The sequence below is a fragment of the Heterodontus francisci genome, chromosome 3, assembly GCF_036365525.1.
Source record: "Heterodontus francisci isolate sHetFra1 chromosome 3, sHetFra1.hap1, whole genome shotgun sequence".
Lineage (NCBI taxonomy): Eukaryota > Metazoa > Chordata > Chondrichthyes > Heterodontiformes > Heterodontidae > Heterodontus > Heterodontus francisci.
Genome location: NC_090373.1, coordinates 200,554,982 through 200,573,634, shown reverse-complemented (window position 1 = coordinate 200,573,634; position 18,653 = coordinate 200,554,982). Strand labels below are relative to the sequence as shown.

Sequence of the window (18,653 nt, the reverse complement as noted above, 5' to 3'; positions counted from 1 at the left end):
TTTGTATCAGTGTTTATTAGGGAAGAGCATGTTGATAAAATATCGGTAGAGGTGGATGTGGTAGACGTATTGGATGAGGTGAAAATTGATAGACAGGAAGTACTGGAAAGGCTGGCTAAGCTTATAGTTAAGTCACCTGGTCCAGATAGCTTGCATCCCAGGTTGCTAAAGGAAGTGGGAGTAGAGATAGCAGAAGAGCTTGCCATAATCTTGCAATCTTTCCTGGATACAGTGAGGTGCCAGAGGATTGGAGAGTGGAAAATGTGACACCCTTATTCAAGAAAGGGTTCCTTGTAACTGCAGACTGGTCAGATTAACATCAATGCTGGTAAGGTTATCGAAACAAAAATCAGGGGGGAAAAAAAATCTTGGAGAGGTGAGAGTTAATTAAGGATTGCCAGCATGGATTTGTAAAAGACAGATCATGCTTGGCTAATCTCATCACATTTTCAGATGAAGTAACAGAGAAGGTTGATGAAGGAAATGCAATGGATTTTGTCGACATGGATTTTAAAGAAAGACTTTTACAACATACCACATAAAAGGCTGGTTAACAAAATTGAGGCTCATGGAATAGGAGGGTCAGTGTCAGCTTAGATAAAAAATGGCTTCATTATACCAAACTTGGAGGTGTGGCAGACAGTGAGGATGCCAAATGACTGCATCAGATCATAGAAAGGGTAGTAGAATGGGCAGACAAGTGGCAGATGGAGTTTAATACAGAGAGGTGTGAGGTTATGCGTTTTACCGTAAGGGATGAGGAGAGGAAATAGTGACTTACTGGCAAAGTTTTTTTATTTTTTATTCATTCATGGGATGTGGGCCTCGCTGGCCAGGCCAGCATTTATTGCCCATCCCTAATTGCCCTTGAGAAGGTGGTGGTAAGCTGCCTTCTTGAACCGCTGCAGTCCATTTGGGGTAGGTATACCCACAGTGCTGTTAGGAAGGGAGTTCCAGGATTTTGACCCAGCGACAGTGAAGGAACGACGATATAGTTCCAAGTCAGGATGAGGTGTGACTTGGAGGGGAACTTGCAGGTGGTGGTGTTCCCATGTATTTGCTGCCCTTGTCCTTCCAGTTGGTAGAGGTCGCTGGTTTGGAAGGTGCTGTCTGAGGAGCCTTGGTGCATTGCTGCAGTGCATCTTGTAGATGGTACACACTACTGCCACTGTGCATCAGTGATGGAGGGAGTGAATGTTTGTAGATGGGGTTCCAATCAAGCGGGCTGCTTTGTCCTGGATGGTGTTGAGCTTCTTGAGTGTTGTTGGAGCTGCACCCATCCAGGCAAGTGGAGAGTATTCCATCACACTCCTGACTTGTGCCTTGTAGATGGTGGACAGGCTTTGGGGAGTCAGGAGGTGAGTTACTCGCCTCAGGATTCCTAGCCTCTGACCTGCTCTTGTAGCCACTGTATATATATGGCTACTCCAGTTCAGTTTCTGGTCAATGGTAGCCCCTCGGATGTTGATAGTGGGGGATTCAGCGATGGTAATGCCATTGAATGTCAAGGGGAGATGGTTCGATTCTCTCTTGTTGGAGATGGTCATTGCCTGGCACTTGTGTGGCACGAATGTTACTTGCCACTTATCAGCCCAAGCCTGGATATTGTCCAGGTCTTGCTGCATTTCTACACGGACTGTTTCAGTATCTGAGGAGTCATGAATGGTGCTGAACATTGTGCAATCATCAGTGAACATCCCCACTTCTGACCTTATGATTGAAGGAAGGTCATTAATGAAGCAGCTGAAGATGGTTGGGCCTAGGACACTACCCTGAGGAACTCCTGCAATGATGTCCTGGAACTCAGATGATTGACCTCCAACAACCACAACCATCTTCCTTTGCGCTAGGTATGAGTCCAGCCAGCGGAGGGTTTTCCCCCTGATTCCCATTGACCTCAGTTTTGCTAGGGCTCCTTGATGCCATACTCGATCAAATGCTGCCTTGATGTCAAGGGCAGTCACTCTCACTTCACCTCTTGAGTTCAGCTCTTTTGTCCATGTTTGAACCAAGGCTGTAATGAGGTCAGGAGCTGAGTGGCCCTGGCGGAACCCAAACTGAGCGTCTGAGCAGGTTATTGCTAAGCAAGTGCCGCTTGATGGCACTGTTGATGACATCTTCCATCACTTTACTGATGATTGAGAGTAGGCTGATGGGGCGGTACTTGGCCGTTTGGACTTGTCCTGCTTTTTGTGTACAGGACATATCTGGGCAATTTTCCACATTGCAGGGTAGATGCCAGTGTTGTAGCTGTACTGGAACAGCTTGGCTAGGGGCACGGCAAGCTCTGGAGCACAGGTCTTCAGTATTATTGCTGGAATATTGTCAGGGCCCATAGCTGTAAAGATTGTGCAGGGATAGAGGGACCTGGGGTGTTCATGTGAAAGATCTTTAAAGTGGCAGGACAGATTGGGCTGGATTTTACCTTTGGTGGACTGGAATTCGCCACCGACATAAAGTTGGCGGTGAACCCACTTCTGCCTAGTCCGGGGATCCGTCCCGCATTTTACGGGTCCCTGGGCTTCAATTCTCCCGAGGCGGGACTTACACCCGCTTGAGGGAGGAGGTCCCGTCTCAGTGAGCTGCCGGCCAGTCAGCGAGTTGGCAGCTCTTAGTCCCAGCAGTGCCACTGGGAGCGGTGGCCACTGCTGGGATTGCAGCCCAGCTGACCAAATGGATCCAGGAGTGAAGGTAAGTTGGGCATGCCTCACCAGGCAGATCGGTCCTTCCCTGGTGAGGCTGGAGTGGTCGTTTGGGGGTGGGGGTGTCTTGGGTCCCGGGGGTGGGTTGGGAGGTGGAGCGGCCTTCAATTGGGCACCCTGTGCCCGACTGCCACGGCCCCCCTCCACCCCCGGGGCGCGGAAAGGCCGGCAGCTATCACTGGCTGGCCTTTCATGTCCCTAGCACACCCACTTGCCACAAGTAAAATTCCCATGGAGGCAGGCGCAGGCCCTTAAGTGGCCATTAAGTGGCCCACTGAGAGAATAGTTAGCAAAGCATGCAGGATTTTGGCTTCATGGATGGAAGTATTGAGTACAAAAGCAGGGGAGTTATGCTGAACCTTTATAAAGCTCTGGTTAGGCAACAACTAGAGTATTTGGTCACCACACTTTAGGAAGGATGTGATGGTCCTTGAGTGGGTGCAGTGGAGATTAAGCAGAATGGTTTGAGGGATGAGGGATTTTAGCTACAAGATTAAATTGGAGAAGCTGGGATTGTTCTCCTTGAAGCAAAGGAGATTGAGAGGAAATTTGATAGAGGTGTACAAGATTATGACAGGTTTAGGTAAGGTGGACAAAAAATGCTGTTCCCAATTCCAAGCACTAAATAAATATTGTGACTGCAAGAACAGGTCAAAGGCTGGGAATTCTGCAGTGAGTAACCCACCTGCTGACTCCCCATAGCCTGTCCACCATCTACAAGGCACAAGTCAGGAGTGTGATGGAATACTCTCCACTTGCCTGGATGGGTGCAGCTCCAACAACACACAAGAAATTTGACACCATCCAGGGCAATGCAGCCCACTTGGTGGCACCCCATCCACCACCTTAAATATTCGCTCCCTCCACCACTGATGCACAGTGGCAGCGGTGTGTACCGTGTACAAAATGCACTGCAGCAGCCCACCTCCTTTGACAGCACCTTCCAAACCCATGGACTCTTCCACCTAGAAGGACAAGGGCAGCAGATGCATGGGAAAACCAATACCTGCAGGTTCCCCTCCAAGCAACGCACCATCCTGACTTGGAACTATATTACCGTTCCTTCACTGTCGCTGGGTCAAAATCCCAGAACTCCCTCCCTAACAACACTGAGTGTACCCGCACCAGATGGACTGCAGTGGTTCAAGAAGGCAGCTCATCACCACCTTCGAGGGCAATTAGGGACGGACAACAAACGCTGGCCTTGCCAGCAATGCCCACATCCCATGAAACAAATTAATTTTTAAAAAGGACACAGATTTAAGGCTTTGGGCAAGAGATGCAGGGTGCCTGTGAGGAAGAAATTGTTTTACACAGCGAGTGGTAATGATCTGGAACTCGCTGCCTCCAAGAGAGGTGGAAGCGAAGATGATCAATGATTTCAAAAGGAAATTGGATGGGCAATTGATGCAAATAAACTTGCAGGGCTACGGGGATTAAGCGGGGGAATGGGACTGACTAGATTGCTCTGCAGAGAGCTGGCATGGATGGGTTGAATGATCTCTTTTTGTGCTGTAAGGACAATATGACTCCATAATCTGGTTTTTGATACATTGGCTGATGCAGGAATGTTAAGCAGGATACTGGAGAACTATTTTACTAAAAGTCAATTTTCTAACTGTACAGGTGGAGCAGCCCTTGACCTGAAAGCCAGTCCACAGAAACCTTTCAGATGGATCCTTGATATGACCTGGTTGAACTTGGTGGAGCTGAGCAAACTCACTCAATTTTCAGAGATATTGGCCCAGGTATTGTAGCTATTTCCTCTTCATGCTCACACAGCACAATTTGGCTCAACAAACAAGCATAAAGCATTACTGTTCAAAACTATAGAACCACAGAAAAGTTAAGACACAGAAAGAGACCATTCAGCCCATCGTGTCTGTGCTGTCTGAAAAAACTAGCCACCCAATCTAATCCCACCTTCCAGCACCTGGTCCATAGCCTTGCAGGTTACAGCACATCAGGTGCAGGCCCAGGTACCTTTTAAGTGATTTGAGGGTTTCTGCCTCCACCACTGATCCAGGCAGCAAATTCCAGGCACCCACCACCCTCTGGGTTAAAAGATTTTCCTCCTGTCCCCTCTAATCCTTCTACCAATCACCTTAAATCAGTGCCCCCTGGTAATTGACCTCTCCGCTAGGGGAAACCGGACCTTCCTGTCTACTCTATCTCGGCACTTCAATTTTGTGCACCTCAATAAGTCACCCCTCAGCCTCCTCTGTTCTCAGGAATCAACCCTAGCCTATCTAATCATAGCTGCAACTTTCAAGCCCTGGCAACATTCTTGTAAATCTCCTCTGTATTCTCTCCAGAGCAATTATTCCCTTCCTGTAATGTGGTGACCAGAACTGTATGCAATACTCCAGCTGTGGCCTAACCAGCATTTTATACAGTGCCAGCATTTTATTTTATTATTCATTCATGGGATGTGGGCATTGCTGGCTATGCCAGCATTTATTACCCATCCGTAATTGCCCATCCCTGCTTTTGTATTCTATACCTTGGTCAATAAAGGAAAGCATTCCACATGCCTCCTTCACTACTTTATTTACCTGTCCTGCCACTTTCAGGAACCTGTTGACATGCAATCAAAGGTATCTCACTTCTTCTACCCCTCTCAATATCCTCCCATTTATTGTGTATTCCCTTGCTTTGTTTTCCCTCCCCAAATGCATTACCTCACACTTCTCCGGATAAAATTCCATTTGCCACTTTCCACCCACTCAACCAAACCATTGATATCATTCTGGAGTCACAGCTATCCTCTTCACTATCAACTACACAGCCAATTTTTGTGTCATCTGCAAATTTCCCAATCATTCCTCCCAAATCATTAATATATACCACAAACAGCAAGGGAGCCAACACTCAGCCCTGTGGAACACCACTGGAAACCACTTTCCATTCACAAAAACATTCGTTGACAATTACCCTTTGTTTCCTGTCACTGAGCCAATTTTGGATCCAACTCGCCACATTCCCTGTATCCCATGGGCTTTTATTTTTCTGACCAGTCTGCCATGTGGGACCTTGTCAAATGCCTTACTAAAATCAATGTAGACAACATCCACTGCACTACCTTCATCAATCCTCCTTGTTACTTCCTCAAAAAATTCAATTAAGTTTTTAAGATATGAACTTATAACAAATCCATGCTGACTATCCCTGATTAATCAATGCCTTTGTAAGTGACAATTTATCCTATCTCTCAGAATTGATTCTAATCATTTGCCCACCACCACAGGTCAGACTGACCATTCTATAATTATTTGGCCCATCCCTTGCACCCTTTTTAAACAATGGTACAACGTTTGCAGACCTCCAATCCTGGTACCTTGCCTGTATCCAGTGAGGATTTGAAAATGATCTTCAGAGCATCTGTAATTTCCTCCTTGGCTTCCTTTAACAGCCTGGATGCAATCCATCTGGCCCTGGTGATTTATCCACTTTCACGGATGTCACACCCTCTAGTACTTCCTCTCTCAATCCCTACCCACATCTTCTGCATCCACACAGCTGTACATCTCTGATAGGCTCTACCCTTTCCTTAGTTATCCTCGTGCTCTTAATGTACTAAGACATCTTTGGGTTTTCCTTGATTTTACCTGCCAATATTTTTTTTCATGTCCACTCTTTGCTTTCTTAATTTCCTTTTTTACTTCAGCCCTGCACTTTCTATAATCCTCTAAGCTTTCTAAAGTATTAAAGATTTTTTGACTGTCAGAAGCTTCCTTTTTCTTCTATATCCTGTACGCATACCCTTCTAGATAACCAGGGGGCTCTAGATTTGGCAGCACCACCCTTTTCCTTTGTGGGGACGTGTCTGCATTGTAACTGTAGAATCTCGCTTTTGAATGCCTCCCATTGGTTTTCCACTGATTTTCCTTCAAGTGCTGTATCCAGTCCACTTTCGCCAGATTACCCCTCATCTTTGTAAAATTTGCCTTCCCTCAATTTAGAACTTTTACTCCTGTTCTATCTTTGTCTTTTTCCAAAATAATGCTAAATCTAACTGTATTATGGTCAGTACTTCCAAAATGGTCTCCCACTGCTACTTCATCTACTTGCCTGGCTTCATTTCCGAGGACTAAATCGAGAATTGTGCCCCCTCTCATTGGGTTTGTTACGTGATGGCTAAAAATGTTCTCTTGAATGCAGTTCAAGAATGTTGTGCCCTCTGTGCCTTCACACTGTTTGTATCCCAGTAGCGTAGGCGGTGGCATAGTGGTATTATTACTGGACTAGTAACCCAGAGACCCAGGGTATTTCTCTGGGGACATGGGTTCGAATCCCACCACAGCAGAAGGTGAAATTTGAATTTAATTAATAAATCTGGAATTAAAAACTAGTCTAATGATGGCCACGAAACCATTGTCGATTGTTGTAAAAACCCATCTGGTTCACTAATGTCCTTTAGGGAAGGAAAGCTGCTGTCCTTACCTGGTCTGGCATACATGTGACTCCAGACCCACAGTAATGTGCCTCTGAAATGACCTAGCAAGCCACTCAGTTGTATCTTTCCGCTACAAAGTCGATAAAAAGGAATGAAACCGGACGGACCACCCGGCATCGACCTAGGCACCGGAAACGACAACGGCAAACCCAGCCCTGTCGACCCTGCAAAGTCCTCCTTACTAACATCTGGGGGCTTGTGCCAAAGTTGGGAGAGCTGTCCCACAGACCAGTCAAGCAACAGCCTGACATAGTCATACTCACGGAATCATACCTTACAGACAATGTCCCAAACACTGCCATCACCATCCCTGGGTACGTCTTGTCCCACCAGCAGAACAGTCCCACCAGAGGTGGTGGCACAGTGGTATACAGTAGGGAGGGAGTTGCCCTGGGAGTCCTCAACATCGACTCCGGACCCCATGAAGTCTCATGGCATCAGGTCAAACATGGGCAAGGTAACCTCCTATTGATTACCACCTACCGCCCTCCCTCAGCTGATGACTCAGTACTCCTCCATGTTGAACACCACTTGGAGGAAGCACTGAGGGTGGCAAGGGCACAAAATGTACTCTGGGTGGGGGACTTCAATGTCCATCACCAAGAGCGGCTCAGTAGCACCACTACTGACCGAGCTGGCCGAGTCCTAAAGGACATAGCTGCTTGACTGGGTCTGCGGCAGGTGGTGGGGGAACCAACAAGAGGGAAAAACCTATTGACGTCGTCCTCACCAATCTGCCTGCCGCAGATGCTTCTGTCCATGACAGTATTGTTAGGAGTGACCACCGCACAGTACTTGTGGAGACGAAGTCCCGCCTTCAAATTGAGGATACCCTCCATCTTGTTGTGTGGCACTGTCACCGTGCTAAATGAGAAAGATTTCGAACAGATCTAGCAATGCAAAACTGGGCATCCATGAGATGCCCTGGGCCATCAGCAGCAGCAGAATTGTACTCATCCACAATCTGTAACCTCATGGCCCGACATACCCCCCACTCTCCCATTACCATCAAGCCAGGAGACCAACCCTGGTTCAATGAAGAGTGCAGGAGGGCATGCCAGGAGCAGCACCAGGCATACCTCAAAATGAGGTGTCAACCTGGTGAAGCTACAACCCAGGACTACTTGCATGCCAAACTGCGTAAGCAGCACGCGATAGACAGAGCTAAGCGATCCCACAACCAATGGATCAGATCTAAGCTCTGCAGTCCTGCCACATCCAGCCGTGAATGGTGGTGGACAATTAAACAACTAACTGGAGGAGGTGGCTCCACAAATATCCCCATCCTCAATGATGGGGAAGCCCAGCACATCAGTGCGAAAGATAAGGCTGAAGCATTTGCAACAATCTTCAGCCAGAAGTGCCGAGTTGATGATCCATCTCGGCCTCCTCCTGAAGTCCCCAGCATCACAGATGCCAGACTTCAGCCAATTCGATTCACTCCATGTGATATCAAGAAACGACTGGAGGCACTGGATACTGCAAAAGCTATGGGCCCTGACAATATTCCAGCAATAGTACTGAAGACCTGTGCTCCAGAACTTGCTGCACCCCTAGCCAAGCTGTTCCAGTACAGCTACAACACTGGCATCTACACTGCAATGTGGAAAATTGCCCAGGTATGTCCTGTACACAAAAAGCAGGACAAGTCCAACCCGGCAAATTACCGCCCCATCAGCCTACTCTCAATCATCAGTAAAGTGATGGAAGGTGTCATCAACAGTGCCATCAAGCGGCACTTGCTTAGCAATAACCTGCTCAGTGACGCTCAGTTTGGGTTCCGCCAGGGCCACTCAGCTCCTGGCCTCATTACAGCCTTGGTTCAAACATGGACAAAAGAGCTGAACTCAAGAGGTGAGGTGAGAGTGACTGCCCTTGACATCAAGGCAGCATTTGACCGAGTATGGCATCAAGGAGCCCTAGCAAAACTGAGGTCAATGGGAATCGGGGGGAAAACCATCCGCTGGCTGGAGTCATACCTAGCGCAAAGGAGGATGGTTGTGGTTGTTGGAGGTCAATCATCTGAGCTCCAGGACATCACTGCAGGAGTTCCTCAGAGTAGTGTCCTAGGCCCAACCATCTTCAGCTGCTTCATCAATGACCTTCCTTCAATCATAAGGTCAGAAGTGGGGATGTTCGCTGGGATGATTGCACAATGTTCAGCACCATTCGTGACTCCTCAGATACTGAAGCAGTCCATGTAGAAATGCAGCAAGACCTGGACAATATCCAGGCTTGGGCTGATAAGTGGAAAGTAACATTCGTGCCACACAAGTGCCAGGCAATGACCATCTCCAACAAGAGAGAATCCAACCATCTCCCCTAGACATTCAACGGCATTACCATCGCTGAATCCCCCACTATCAACATCCTACGGGCTACCATTGACCAGAAACTGAACTGGCGTAGCCATATAAATACTGTGGCTACAAGAGCAGGTCAGAGGCTAGGAATCCTGAGGCGAGTAACTCACCTCCTGACTCCCCAAAGCCTGTCCACCATCTACAAGGCACAAGTCAGGAGTGTGATGGAATACTCTCCACTTGCCTGGATGGCTGCAGCTCCAACAACACTCAAGAAGTTCGACACCATCCAGGACAAAGCAGCCCGCTTGATTGGCACACCATCTGCAAACATTCACTCCCTCCACCACCGATGCACAGTGGCAGCAGTGTGTACCATCTACAAGATGCAATGCACCAAGGCTCCTCAGACAGCACCTTCCAAACCCACGACCTCGACCAACTAGAAGGACAAGGGCAGCAAATGCATGGGAACACCACCACCTGCAAGTTCCCCTCCAAGCCACACACCATCCTGACTTGGAACTATATCACTGTTCCTTCACTGTCGTACCTCTCCTGTGGCCAGAGAGGATTTGAAAATTTGTGTCAGAACCCCTGCAATCTCCTCCCTTGCCTCACATAACAGCCTGGGATACATCTCATCTGAACTCATCATTGGCAAATTCCCCTCCATTATCAGTCGGAAATGTAGGTGGTGCCCCAAGTCGAATCCCTATCCATTTCTCTATGATTTTATCTATGATCATCATTACGGTCCACTTCTGCCTCAGAATTCTCTGTCATCTGTCATTTTGAGGGCCCTGCCTCTCCATTTGGACAACTCATTGCATAATGATAATTCAAGTCACACCTGAAGCACCTATTAACTGCTCCTTGAGCATTCCTGGGATTCGTTACAGTTCTGTCTTCTACTGTAGTGCCAGACCTGCTAACGGTGATTTCATCTTCATTCCTCCTGTCTAACTTTTCCATTGTATTGGTGCCTGTGTCTGGATCATTTTGAAATCCAGCAATCATTGAGTCCTCCATTCTTTGTGTCACCGCAAAATGTCCCATTTGTTCTATAAAGGCTGCAGGAAATGACAGTTTCCCCAGAAATTTTTTTAACGCAGCAGATATCGGATCCAACAGGGAGTCTTTTTCCTAGAACCAAACCTCAGTTAGAACCAGGAGCCTGACCTTATGTGACACCCGAGCACATACTAGCAATTTAAATGCTAGCACTGAACCAGGGATCTCAAAATTGAATTTCCTCAATCTTCTTTCCAGTCTGTTAAAGTCAATGGTATATTCCTCCATTGAATAACTATTTGATCTCTGAAGTGCCTCATAGGCATTTAATAGATCTTTCATGTAAATCTCACCCAAAAATTCAAACAGAAGACCCAAACCCTCATCAGTATCCAACTGACAAGCATCCAGTTCACAAAATACATCACTTTCTGATTTTACTTTTGGTCGGAAAAGCCAGCACCAAGACCATACCTCATTTCCTATTTAGTAGGGACGTAACCCATGTCCACATATCCACTTCATTTTTCCACTGGTTATATGGTTCAGACGCAGAACATCAGAGGGTAATGATACTCTTACAATTTACATTTGTTTTCTGTCTTTTTCCACAATAGCCATTGGGATTTTAATTTTCTATGCAAAAATAGAAATTTTCTTAGTTTCCAACCATTACCTTTAGGCAACCATCCTCTGCTACCATGTTATACTCCAGAACGCTTGTTGTTGAGGGATTATGCTGGAGCCAATCTTTACTCAGTCTTAAATTTATTTTACAAAGTAAAATATTATAAACATGCAACTCCTCATTCAAACCTTACAAAAGTACAAATTAGGAGCTGGAGTAGGCCACTCGGCCCTTTGAGACTGCTCCACCATTCAATAAGTTCATGACTGAACTGATTACTCCACATTTCCACCTACCCCCGATAACCTTCCATCCGCTTGCTTATCAAGAATCTATCTACCTTTGCCTTAATATTCAAAGACTCTACTTCCACCGCCTTTTGAGGAAGAGAATTCCAAAGATTCACAACCCTCAGAGAAAAAGTTTCTCCTCATGTCTGTCTTAAATGGGCGACCCCTTATTTTTAAACAGTGACCCTTAGTTCTCGATTCTCCCACAAGAGGAAGCATCCTTTCCACATAGACCCTGTCAAGACCCCTCAGGATCTTATATGTTTCAATCAAGTCACATCTTACTCTGCTAAACTCCAGCAGATACAAGCCTAGCCTGTCCAATCTTTCCTCATAAGACAGCCCACCCAATCCAGGTATTAGTCTTGTAAGCTTTCTCTGTACTTCTTCCAACACATTTACATCCTTAAATAAGGAGACCAGTACTGTACACAGTACTCCAGATGTGCTGTCACCAATGCCCTGTTAGCTGAAGCATAATCTCCCTACTTTTGTATTCAATTCCCCTCAAGATAAACAATAACATTCTATTAGCTTTCCTAATTACTTGCTGTACCTGCATAGTAACCTTTTGTGATTCATGCAGTAGGACACCCAGATCCCTCTGCAACTCAGAGCTCTGCAATCTCTCACCATTTAGATAATATGCTTTTTTATTCTTCCTGCCAAAGTGGACAATTTCATGTTTTCCCACATTACACTCCATTTGCCAGGTCTTTGCCCACTCACTTAACTTATCTATATCCCTTTGTATCTTCCTCTTCACAACTTACTTTCCCACCTATCTTTGTGTCATCAGCAAATTTAGCAAACATACCTTCGGTCCCTTCATCTAAGTCATTTATATAAATTATAAAAAGTTGAGATCCCAGTACTGATCCCTGTGACACACCACACCTTCACCCTGTTTCAGTCAGTGTCTTCTTATATGTGCTCACATATGACCCACATTTATACCCTCCACCTGCATATGATTGAACACAATTAACAATTGAGCAGGGAGGTTATGATGGAACTGTATAAAACGCTAGTTAGCCCACAGCTGGAGTACTGTGTACATTTCTGGTCACCACACTATAGGAAGGATGTGATTGCAATGGAGAGGGTGCAGAGGAGATTCACCAGGATGTTGCCTGGGCTGGAGCATTTCAGTTATGAAGACAGACTGGATAGGCTAGCGTTGTTTTCCTGAGAGCAGAGAAGGCTGAAGGGGGACCTGATTGAGGTATACAAAATTATGAGGGGCATTGATAGGAGAGATAGGAAGAAACATTTTCCCTTAGCGGAGAGGTCAATAACCAGGGGGCATAGATTTAAGGTAAGGGGCAGGAGGTTTAGAGGGGATTTTGAGGAAAACAATTTTCACCCAGAGGGTGGTTGGAATCTGGAACACACTGCCTGAAGGGCTGGTAGAGGCAGGAACACTCACGACATTCAAGAAATATTTAGATGAGCACTTGAAACGCCATAACATACACGGCTACGGGCCAAGTGCAGGGAAATGGGATTAGTTAGGACGGGTGCTTGATAGTCGGCGCAGGCGCGTTGGGCCGAAGAGCCTGTTTCTGTGCTGTAAAACTCTATGACTGTATGACAGTTGAGGTCCTATTGACATCATAAGATTTCAAATTCCACTTTAAATGGGCCTGCTACCTGACTTTGGAGATCCAGCAGTAGGCCCCGGGAAATATTGCAATCGAGGGAACATGATGTTAGGTTAATGTCCACCCTTTTTGGGCTGTTACTGTCCTATAACTACCAGTTGAAGGGCTGGAAATTCAATATCTCAATAATTCAGTAATTCCAATAAACCCAATAATTCTAAAAATCAAAGTGCTTTCAAAGTATTATATCTTGATTTTTTTAATACTGATTTTAAAGTTTGGAATGTGATTACAGGTATCTAAGAATGAGAAGGTTTGGAAGGTCTGGTTTGATACTGAAGCTCCAGAAGCAGCACTAATTCCTAATGGATACAGTGATTCTTTGGATTCATTCTGCAAGCTATTGCTCATCAGGTGAGTTACAGCCAGGACAGCTCATTTACTAAAGTGCATCTCTAGTTCTCATCTGTAGATTACTTTTAGTTATAGGGTAGGACCATAGAAACAGGAGAATGCTATTTGGCCCCTCAAGCTTGTTCTGCCATTCAAATTGATCATGGTTGATCTGTATCTTAATTCCATTTACCAGCCTTGGTTCCATGCCGCGTGATTCCCTTGACTAACAAAAATCTATTAATTTCAGGTTTGAAATTTTCAAGTGATCTACCTTCAGTATCTTTTCAGGAAAGACTTCCACTGCCCTTTGTGTGATGAAGTGTTTCCTGGCATTACCCTTGAATGACACAGCTGCAATTTTAAGGTTATGACACTTTCTTCTGGACGCCGCACGAGAGGAAATAGTTTCTCTCTGTCTAATTTATCAACTCCTTTAGATCACCCTTTAATCTTCTATATTCAAGGGAATATAAATCTCATCTATGTAATCTGTGATCATAATTTATCCCTTTTAGCCATGATATCATTCTCATGAATTTGCACTGTATCCCCCAATAAGACCAATATGCCCTTCCAGAGGTACAGTTCCTAAAAGTGGCTGCAGTACTATAAAGGACAAGGAATCTTTCTGATGATTATCACCTATCACCTTTCTTCAGCTGATGAATCAGTGCCCTCTGAAATGGCCCAGCATGCCACTCAATTGTATCAAACCGCTACAGGAAACAATAAGAATAAAACTGGATGGACCACTCACATCGACATAGGCACTGGAAACAACAAAGGCACGCACTGCCCTGTGTACGCTGGAGATGTGCCAAAATTGGGAGAACTGTCCCACAGACCAGTCAAGCAGCAGCCTCACATAGTCAAACTCATCAAATCATACCTTATGCCAATGTCCCAGGCGCTTCCATCACCATCCATAGGTACGCCCTGTCCCACCAGCAGGTCAGAACCATCAGAGGTGGTGGCATGGTGGTATACAGTTGGAAGGGAGTTGCCTTGGGAGTCCTCAACATTGACTACAGACCCCATGAAGTCTCATGGCATCAGGTCAATACCACCTACTGTGCTCGCTCAGCTGATGAATCAGTACTCCTCCATGTTGAACACCAATTGGAAGAAACACTGATGGTAGCAAGGGCACAGAATGTACTCTGGATGGGGGACTTCAATGTCCATCACTTAGACTGGCTGGCTGAGCTGGCCAAGGCTTGAAGGATATATTTACCAGACTGGGCCTCCGGCAGCTGGTGAGAGAACCAACAAGAGGGAAGAGCCTACTTGATCTCATCCTCATCAATCTACCTGTTGCAGATGCATCTGTCCATGACAGTATTGGTAGGAGTGACTAACGCACAGTTCTTGTGGAGACAAAGTCCCGTCTTCACACAGAGGACACCCTCCATCATGTTGTGTGGCACTACCAGTGTGCTATGTGGGATAGATTCAGAACTAATCTAGTAGCTAAAAACTGGGCATCCATGAGGCACTGTGGGCCATCAGCAGCAGCAAAATTATATTCAAGCACAATTTCTTAGCCTGGCATATCCCTCACTCTATCATGACCATCAAGACAGGGAGCCAATCCTGGTTCAATGACGGATGCAGGAGAGCATGCCAGGAGCAGCACCAGGCATAGCTAAAAATGAGGTGCCAACCTGGTGAAGCTACAGCTCAGGACTACGTGCATGCTATAGACAGAACTAAGCAAACTCACAACCAATGGATCAGATCAAAGTTCTGCAGTCCTGCTACATCCAATCATGAATGGAGGTGTACAATTAAACAATAATGGAAGAAGGAGTTTCCACAAACATCCCCATCCTGAATGATGACGGAGCCCAGCACATCAGTGCAAAAGACAAGGCTGAAGCATTTGCAACTTTCTTCATCCAGAAGTGCCGAGTGGATGATCCATCTCGGCCTCCTCCTCAGCTCCCCAGCATCACAGATGCCAGTCTTCAACCAATTCAATTCACTCCACATGATATCAAGAAACGGCTGAAGGTACTGAATACTGCAAATGCCATGGGACCCGACTCAAGAAGCAGTCACAGCAATGGTCTTGGGGGGATTGGGGATTGGCCAGGAGTTCCAGACTCAGCAAACAGCTACAGCAATGGTGCAGGGGGATCGGGGGTAGCCAGGTGTTCCAGACTCAAGAAGCAGCTACAGCAATGGTGCAGGAGGATCGGGGGTTTTCCAGGTGTTCCAGACTCAGCAAACAGCTACAGCAATGGTGTTGGGGGATTGGGGGTTGTCCAGGAGTTCCAGTCTTAGCAAAAAGCTACAGCAATGGTGTAGGGCTATCGGGGGTTGTCCAGGAGTTCCAGACTCAGTAAACACCTACAGCAATGGTGTAGGGCTATCGGGGGTTGTCCAGTAGTTCCAGACTCAGCAAAAAGCTACAGCAATGGTGGAGAGGGATCACGGGTTGTCCAGGAGTTCCAGTCTCAGCAAACAGCTACAGCAATGGTGTAGAGGGATCGGGGGTTGTCCAGGAGTTCCAGACTGAGCAAGCAGCTACAGCATTGGTGTAGGGGGATTGGGGGTTGTCCAGGCGTTTCAGTCTCACCAAACAGCTACAGCAATGGTGTAGGGGGATCGGGGGTGGACAGGTGTTCCAGTCTCAAGAAGCAGCTACAGCAATGGTGGAGGGGGATCGGGGGATGTCCAGGAATTCCCGTCTCAGCCAAAATCTACAGCATTGGTGTAGGGGGATTGGGGGTTGTCCAGGCGTTTCAGTCTCACCAAACAGATCCAGCAATGGTGCAGGGGGATCGGGGGTTGTCCAGGAGTTCCTGACTCCAGGAACAGCTACAGCAGTGGTGCAGAAGGATCGGGGGTTATCCTGGAGTTCCAGACTCAGGAAACAGCTACAGCAGTGGTGTCGAGGGATCGGGGGTTGTCCAGGAGTTTCAGTCTCAGCAAACAGCTACAGCAATGGTGTAGAGGGATCGGGGGTTGTCCAGTAGTTCCATACTCAACAAACAGCTACAGCAATGGTGTTGGGGGATCGGGAGTTGTCCAGGAGTTCCAGTCTCAGCAAACAGCTACAGCAATGGTGTAGTGGGATCAGGCATTGTCCAGGAGTTCCAGTCTCAAGAAGCAGTCACAGCAATGGTCTTGGGGGGATCGGGTGTTGTCCAGGAGTTCCAGTCTCAGCAAACAGCTACAGCAATGGTGTGGTGGGATCGGGGGTTGTCCAGATGTTCCAATCTCAGCAAACAACTACAGCAATGGTGTAGGGGATTGGGGGTTGTCCAGATGTTCCAGTCTCAGCAAACAACTACAGCAATGGTGTGGGGGGATCGGGGGTTGTCCAGATGTTCCAGTCTCAGCAAACAACTACAGCAATGGTGTAGGGGGATTGGGGGTTGTCCAGGAGTTCCAGTCTCAACAAGCAGCTGCAGCAATGGTCTTGGGGGGATCGGGGATTGTCCAGGAGTTCCAGTCTCAGCAAACAGCCACAGCAATGTTGTCGGGGGATTGGGGGTTGTCCAGGAGTTCCAGAATCAGTAAACAGTTACAGCAATGGGGTGGGGGTATTGAGTTTTGTCCAGGAGTTCCAGAATCAGCAAACAGCTACAGCAATGGTGCAGGGCTATTGGGGGTTGTCCAGGAGCTCCAGACTCAGTAAACACCGACAGCAATGGTGTAGAAGGATCGGGGGTTGTCCAGGAGTTCCAGACTCAGCAAACAGCTACAGCAATGGTACAGAGGTATCGGGGGTTGTCCATGAGTTCCAGACTCAGCAAAAAGCTACAGCAATGGTGTAGAGGGATCGGGGGTTGTCCAGGAGTTCCAGACTCAGCAAACAGCTACAGCAATGGTACAGAGGTATCGGGGGTTGTCCATGAGTTCAAGACTCAGCAAAAAGCAACAGCAATGGTGTAGGGGGATCGGGGGTTGTCCAGAAGTTCCAGACTCAGCAAAAAGCTACAGCAATGGTGGAGAGGGATCGCGGGTTGTCCAGGAGCTCCAGTCTCAGCAAACAGGTACAGCAATGGTGTAGTGGGATCAGGCATTGTCCAGGAGTTCCAGTCTCAAGAAGCAGTCACAGCAATGGTCTTGGGGGGATTGGGGATTGGCCAGGAGTTCCAGACTCAGCAAACAGCTACAGCAATGGTGCAGGGGGATTCGGGTTGTCCAGGAGTTCCAGTCTCAGCAAACAGCTACAGCAATGGTGCAGGGGGATTGGGGTTGTCCAGGAGATCCAGACTCAGCAAACAGCTACAGCAATGGTGTAGGGGGATTGGGGGTTGTCCAGGAGTTCCAGTCTCAACAAGCAGCTTCAGCAATGGTGCAGGGGGATCGGGGGTTGTCCAGGAGTTCCAGAATCAGTAAACTGTTACAGCAATGGGGTGGGGGGATTGGGGGTTGTCCAGGAGTTCCAGTCTCAGCAAACAGCTACAGCAATGGTGTAGGGGGATCGAGTTTTGTCCAGGAGTTCCAGAGTCAGCAAACAGCTACAGCAATGGTATAGGGGGATCGAGTTTTGTCCAGGAGTTCCAGACTCAGCAAACAGCTACAGCAATGGTGTAGGGGGATCGGGGGTTGTCCAGGTGTTCCAGACTCAGCAAACAGCTACAGCAATGGTGTGGGGGGATCGGGGGTTGTCCAGGAGTTCCAGTCTCAGCAAAAAGCTACAGCAATGGTGTAGGGCTATCGGGGGTTGTCCAGGAGTTCCAGACTCAGTAAACACCTACAGCAATGGTGTAGAGGGATCGGGGGTTGTCCAGGAGTTCCAGTCTCAGTAAACAGCTACAGCAATGGTGTAGGGCTATCGGGGGTTGTCCAGGAGTTCCAGACTCAGTAAACACCTACAGCAATGGTGTAGAGGGATCGGGGGTTGTCCAGGAGTTCCAGACTCAGCAAACAGCTACAGCAATGGTGCAGGGGGATCGGGGGTTGTCCAGGAGTTCCTGACTCCAGGAACAGCTACAGCAGTGGTGCAGAAGGATCGGGGGTTATCCTGGAGTTCCAGACTCAGGAAACAGCTACAGCAGTGGTGTCGAGGGATCGGGGGTTGTCCAGGAGTTTCAGTCTCACCAAACAGCTACAACAATGTTGTAGGGGGATCGGGGGTTGTCCAGGTGTTCCAGTCGCAGTAAACAGCTACAGCAATGCTGCAGGGGGATCGGGTGTTGTCCAGGAGTTCCAGTCTCAGCAAACAGCTACAGCAATGGTGGAGTGGGATCGGGGGTTGTCCAGATGTTCCAGTCTCAACAAACAGCTACATCAATGGTGTGGG

General features: G+C 47.4%; 1 protein-coding gene across 1 annotated transcript in view; it reads left to right on the top strand.

Annotated features, from left to right (window-relative positions):
- The window catches only part of LOC137367179 (dynein axonemal heavy chain 8-like), a 2,062,041-nt gene that overhangs the window by 1,812,940 nt on the left and 230,448 nt on the right, over positions 1-18,653 (top strand). The window contains exons 105-106 of the mRNA XM_068028615.1: positions 4,329-4,450; positions 13,293-13,411. Coding sequence (XP_067884716.1) covers positions 4,329-4,450; positions 13,293-13,411 — 241 coding nt within the window. The remainder of the gene's footprint in view (positions 1-4,328; positions 4,451-13,292; positions 13,412-18,653) is intronic.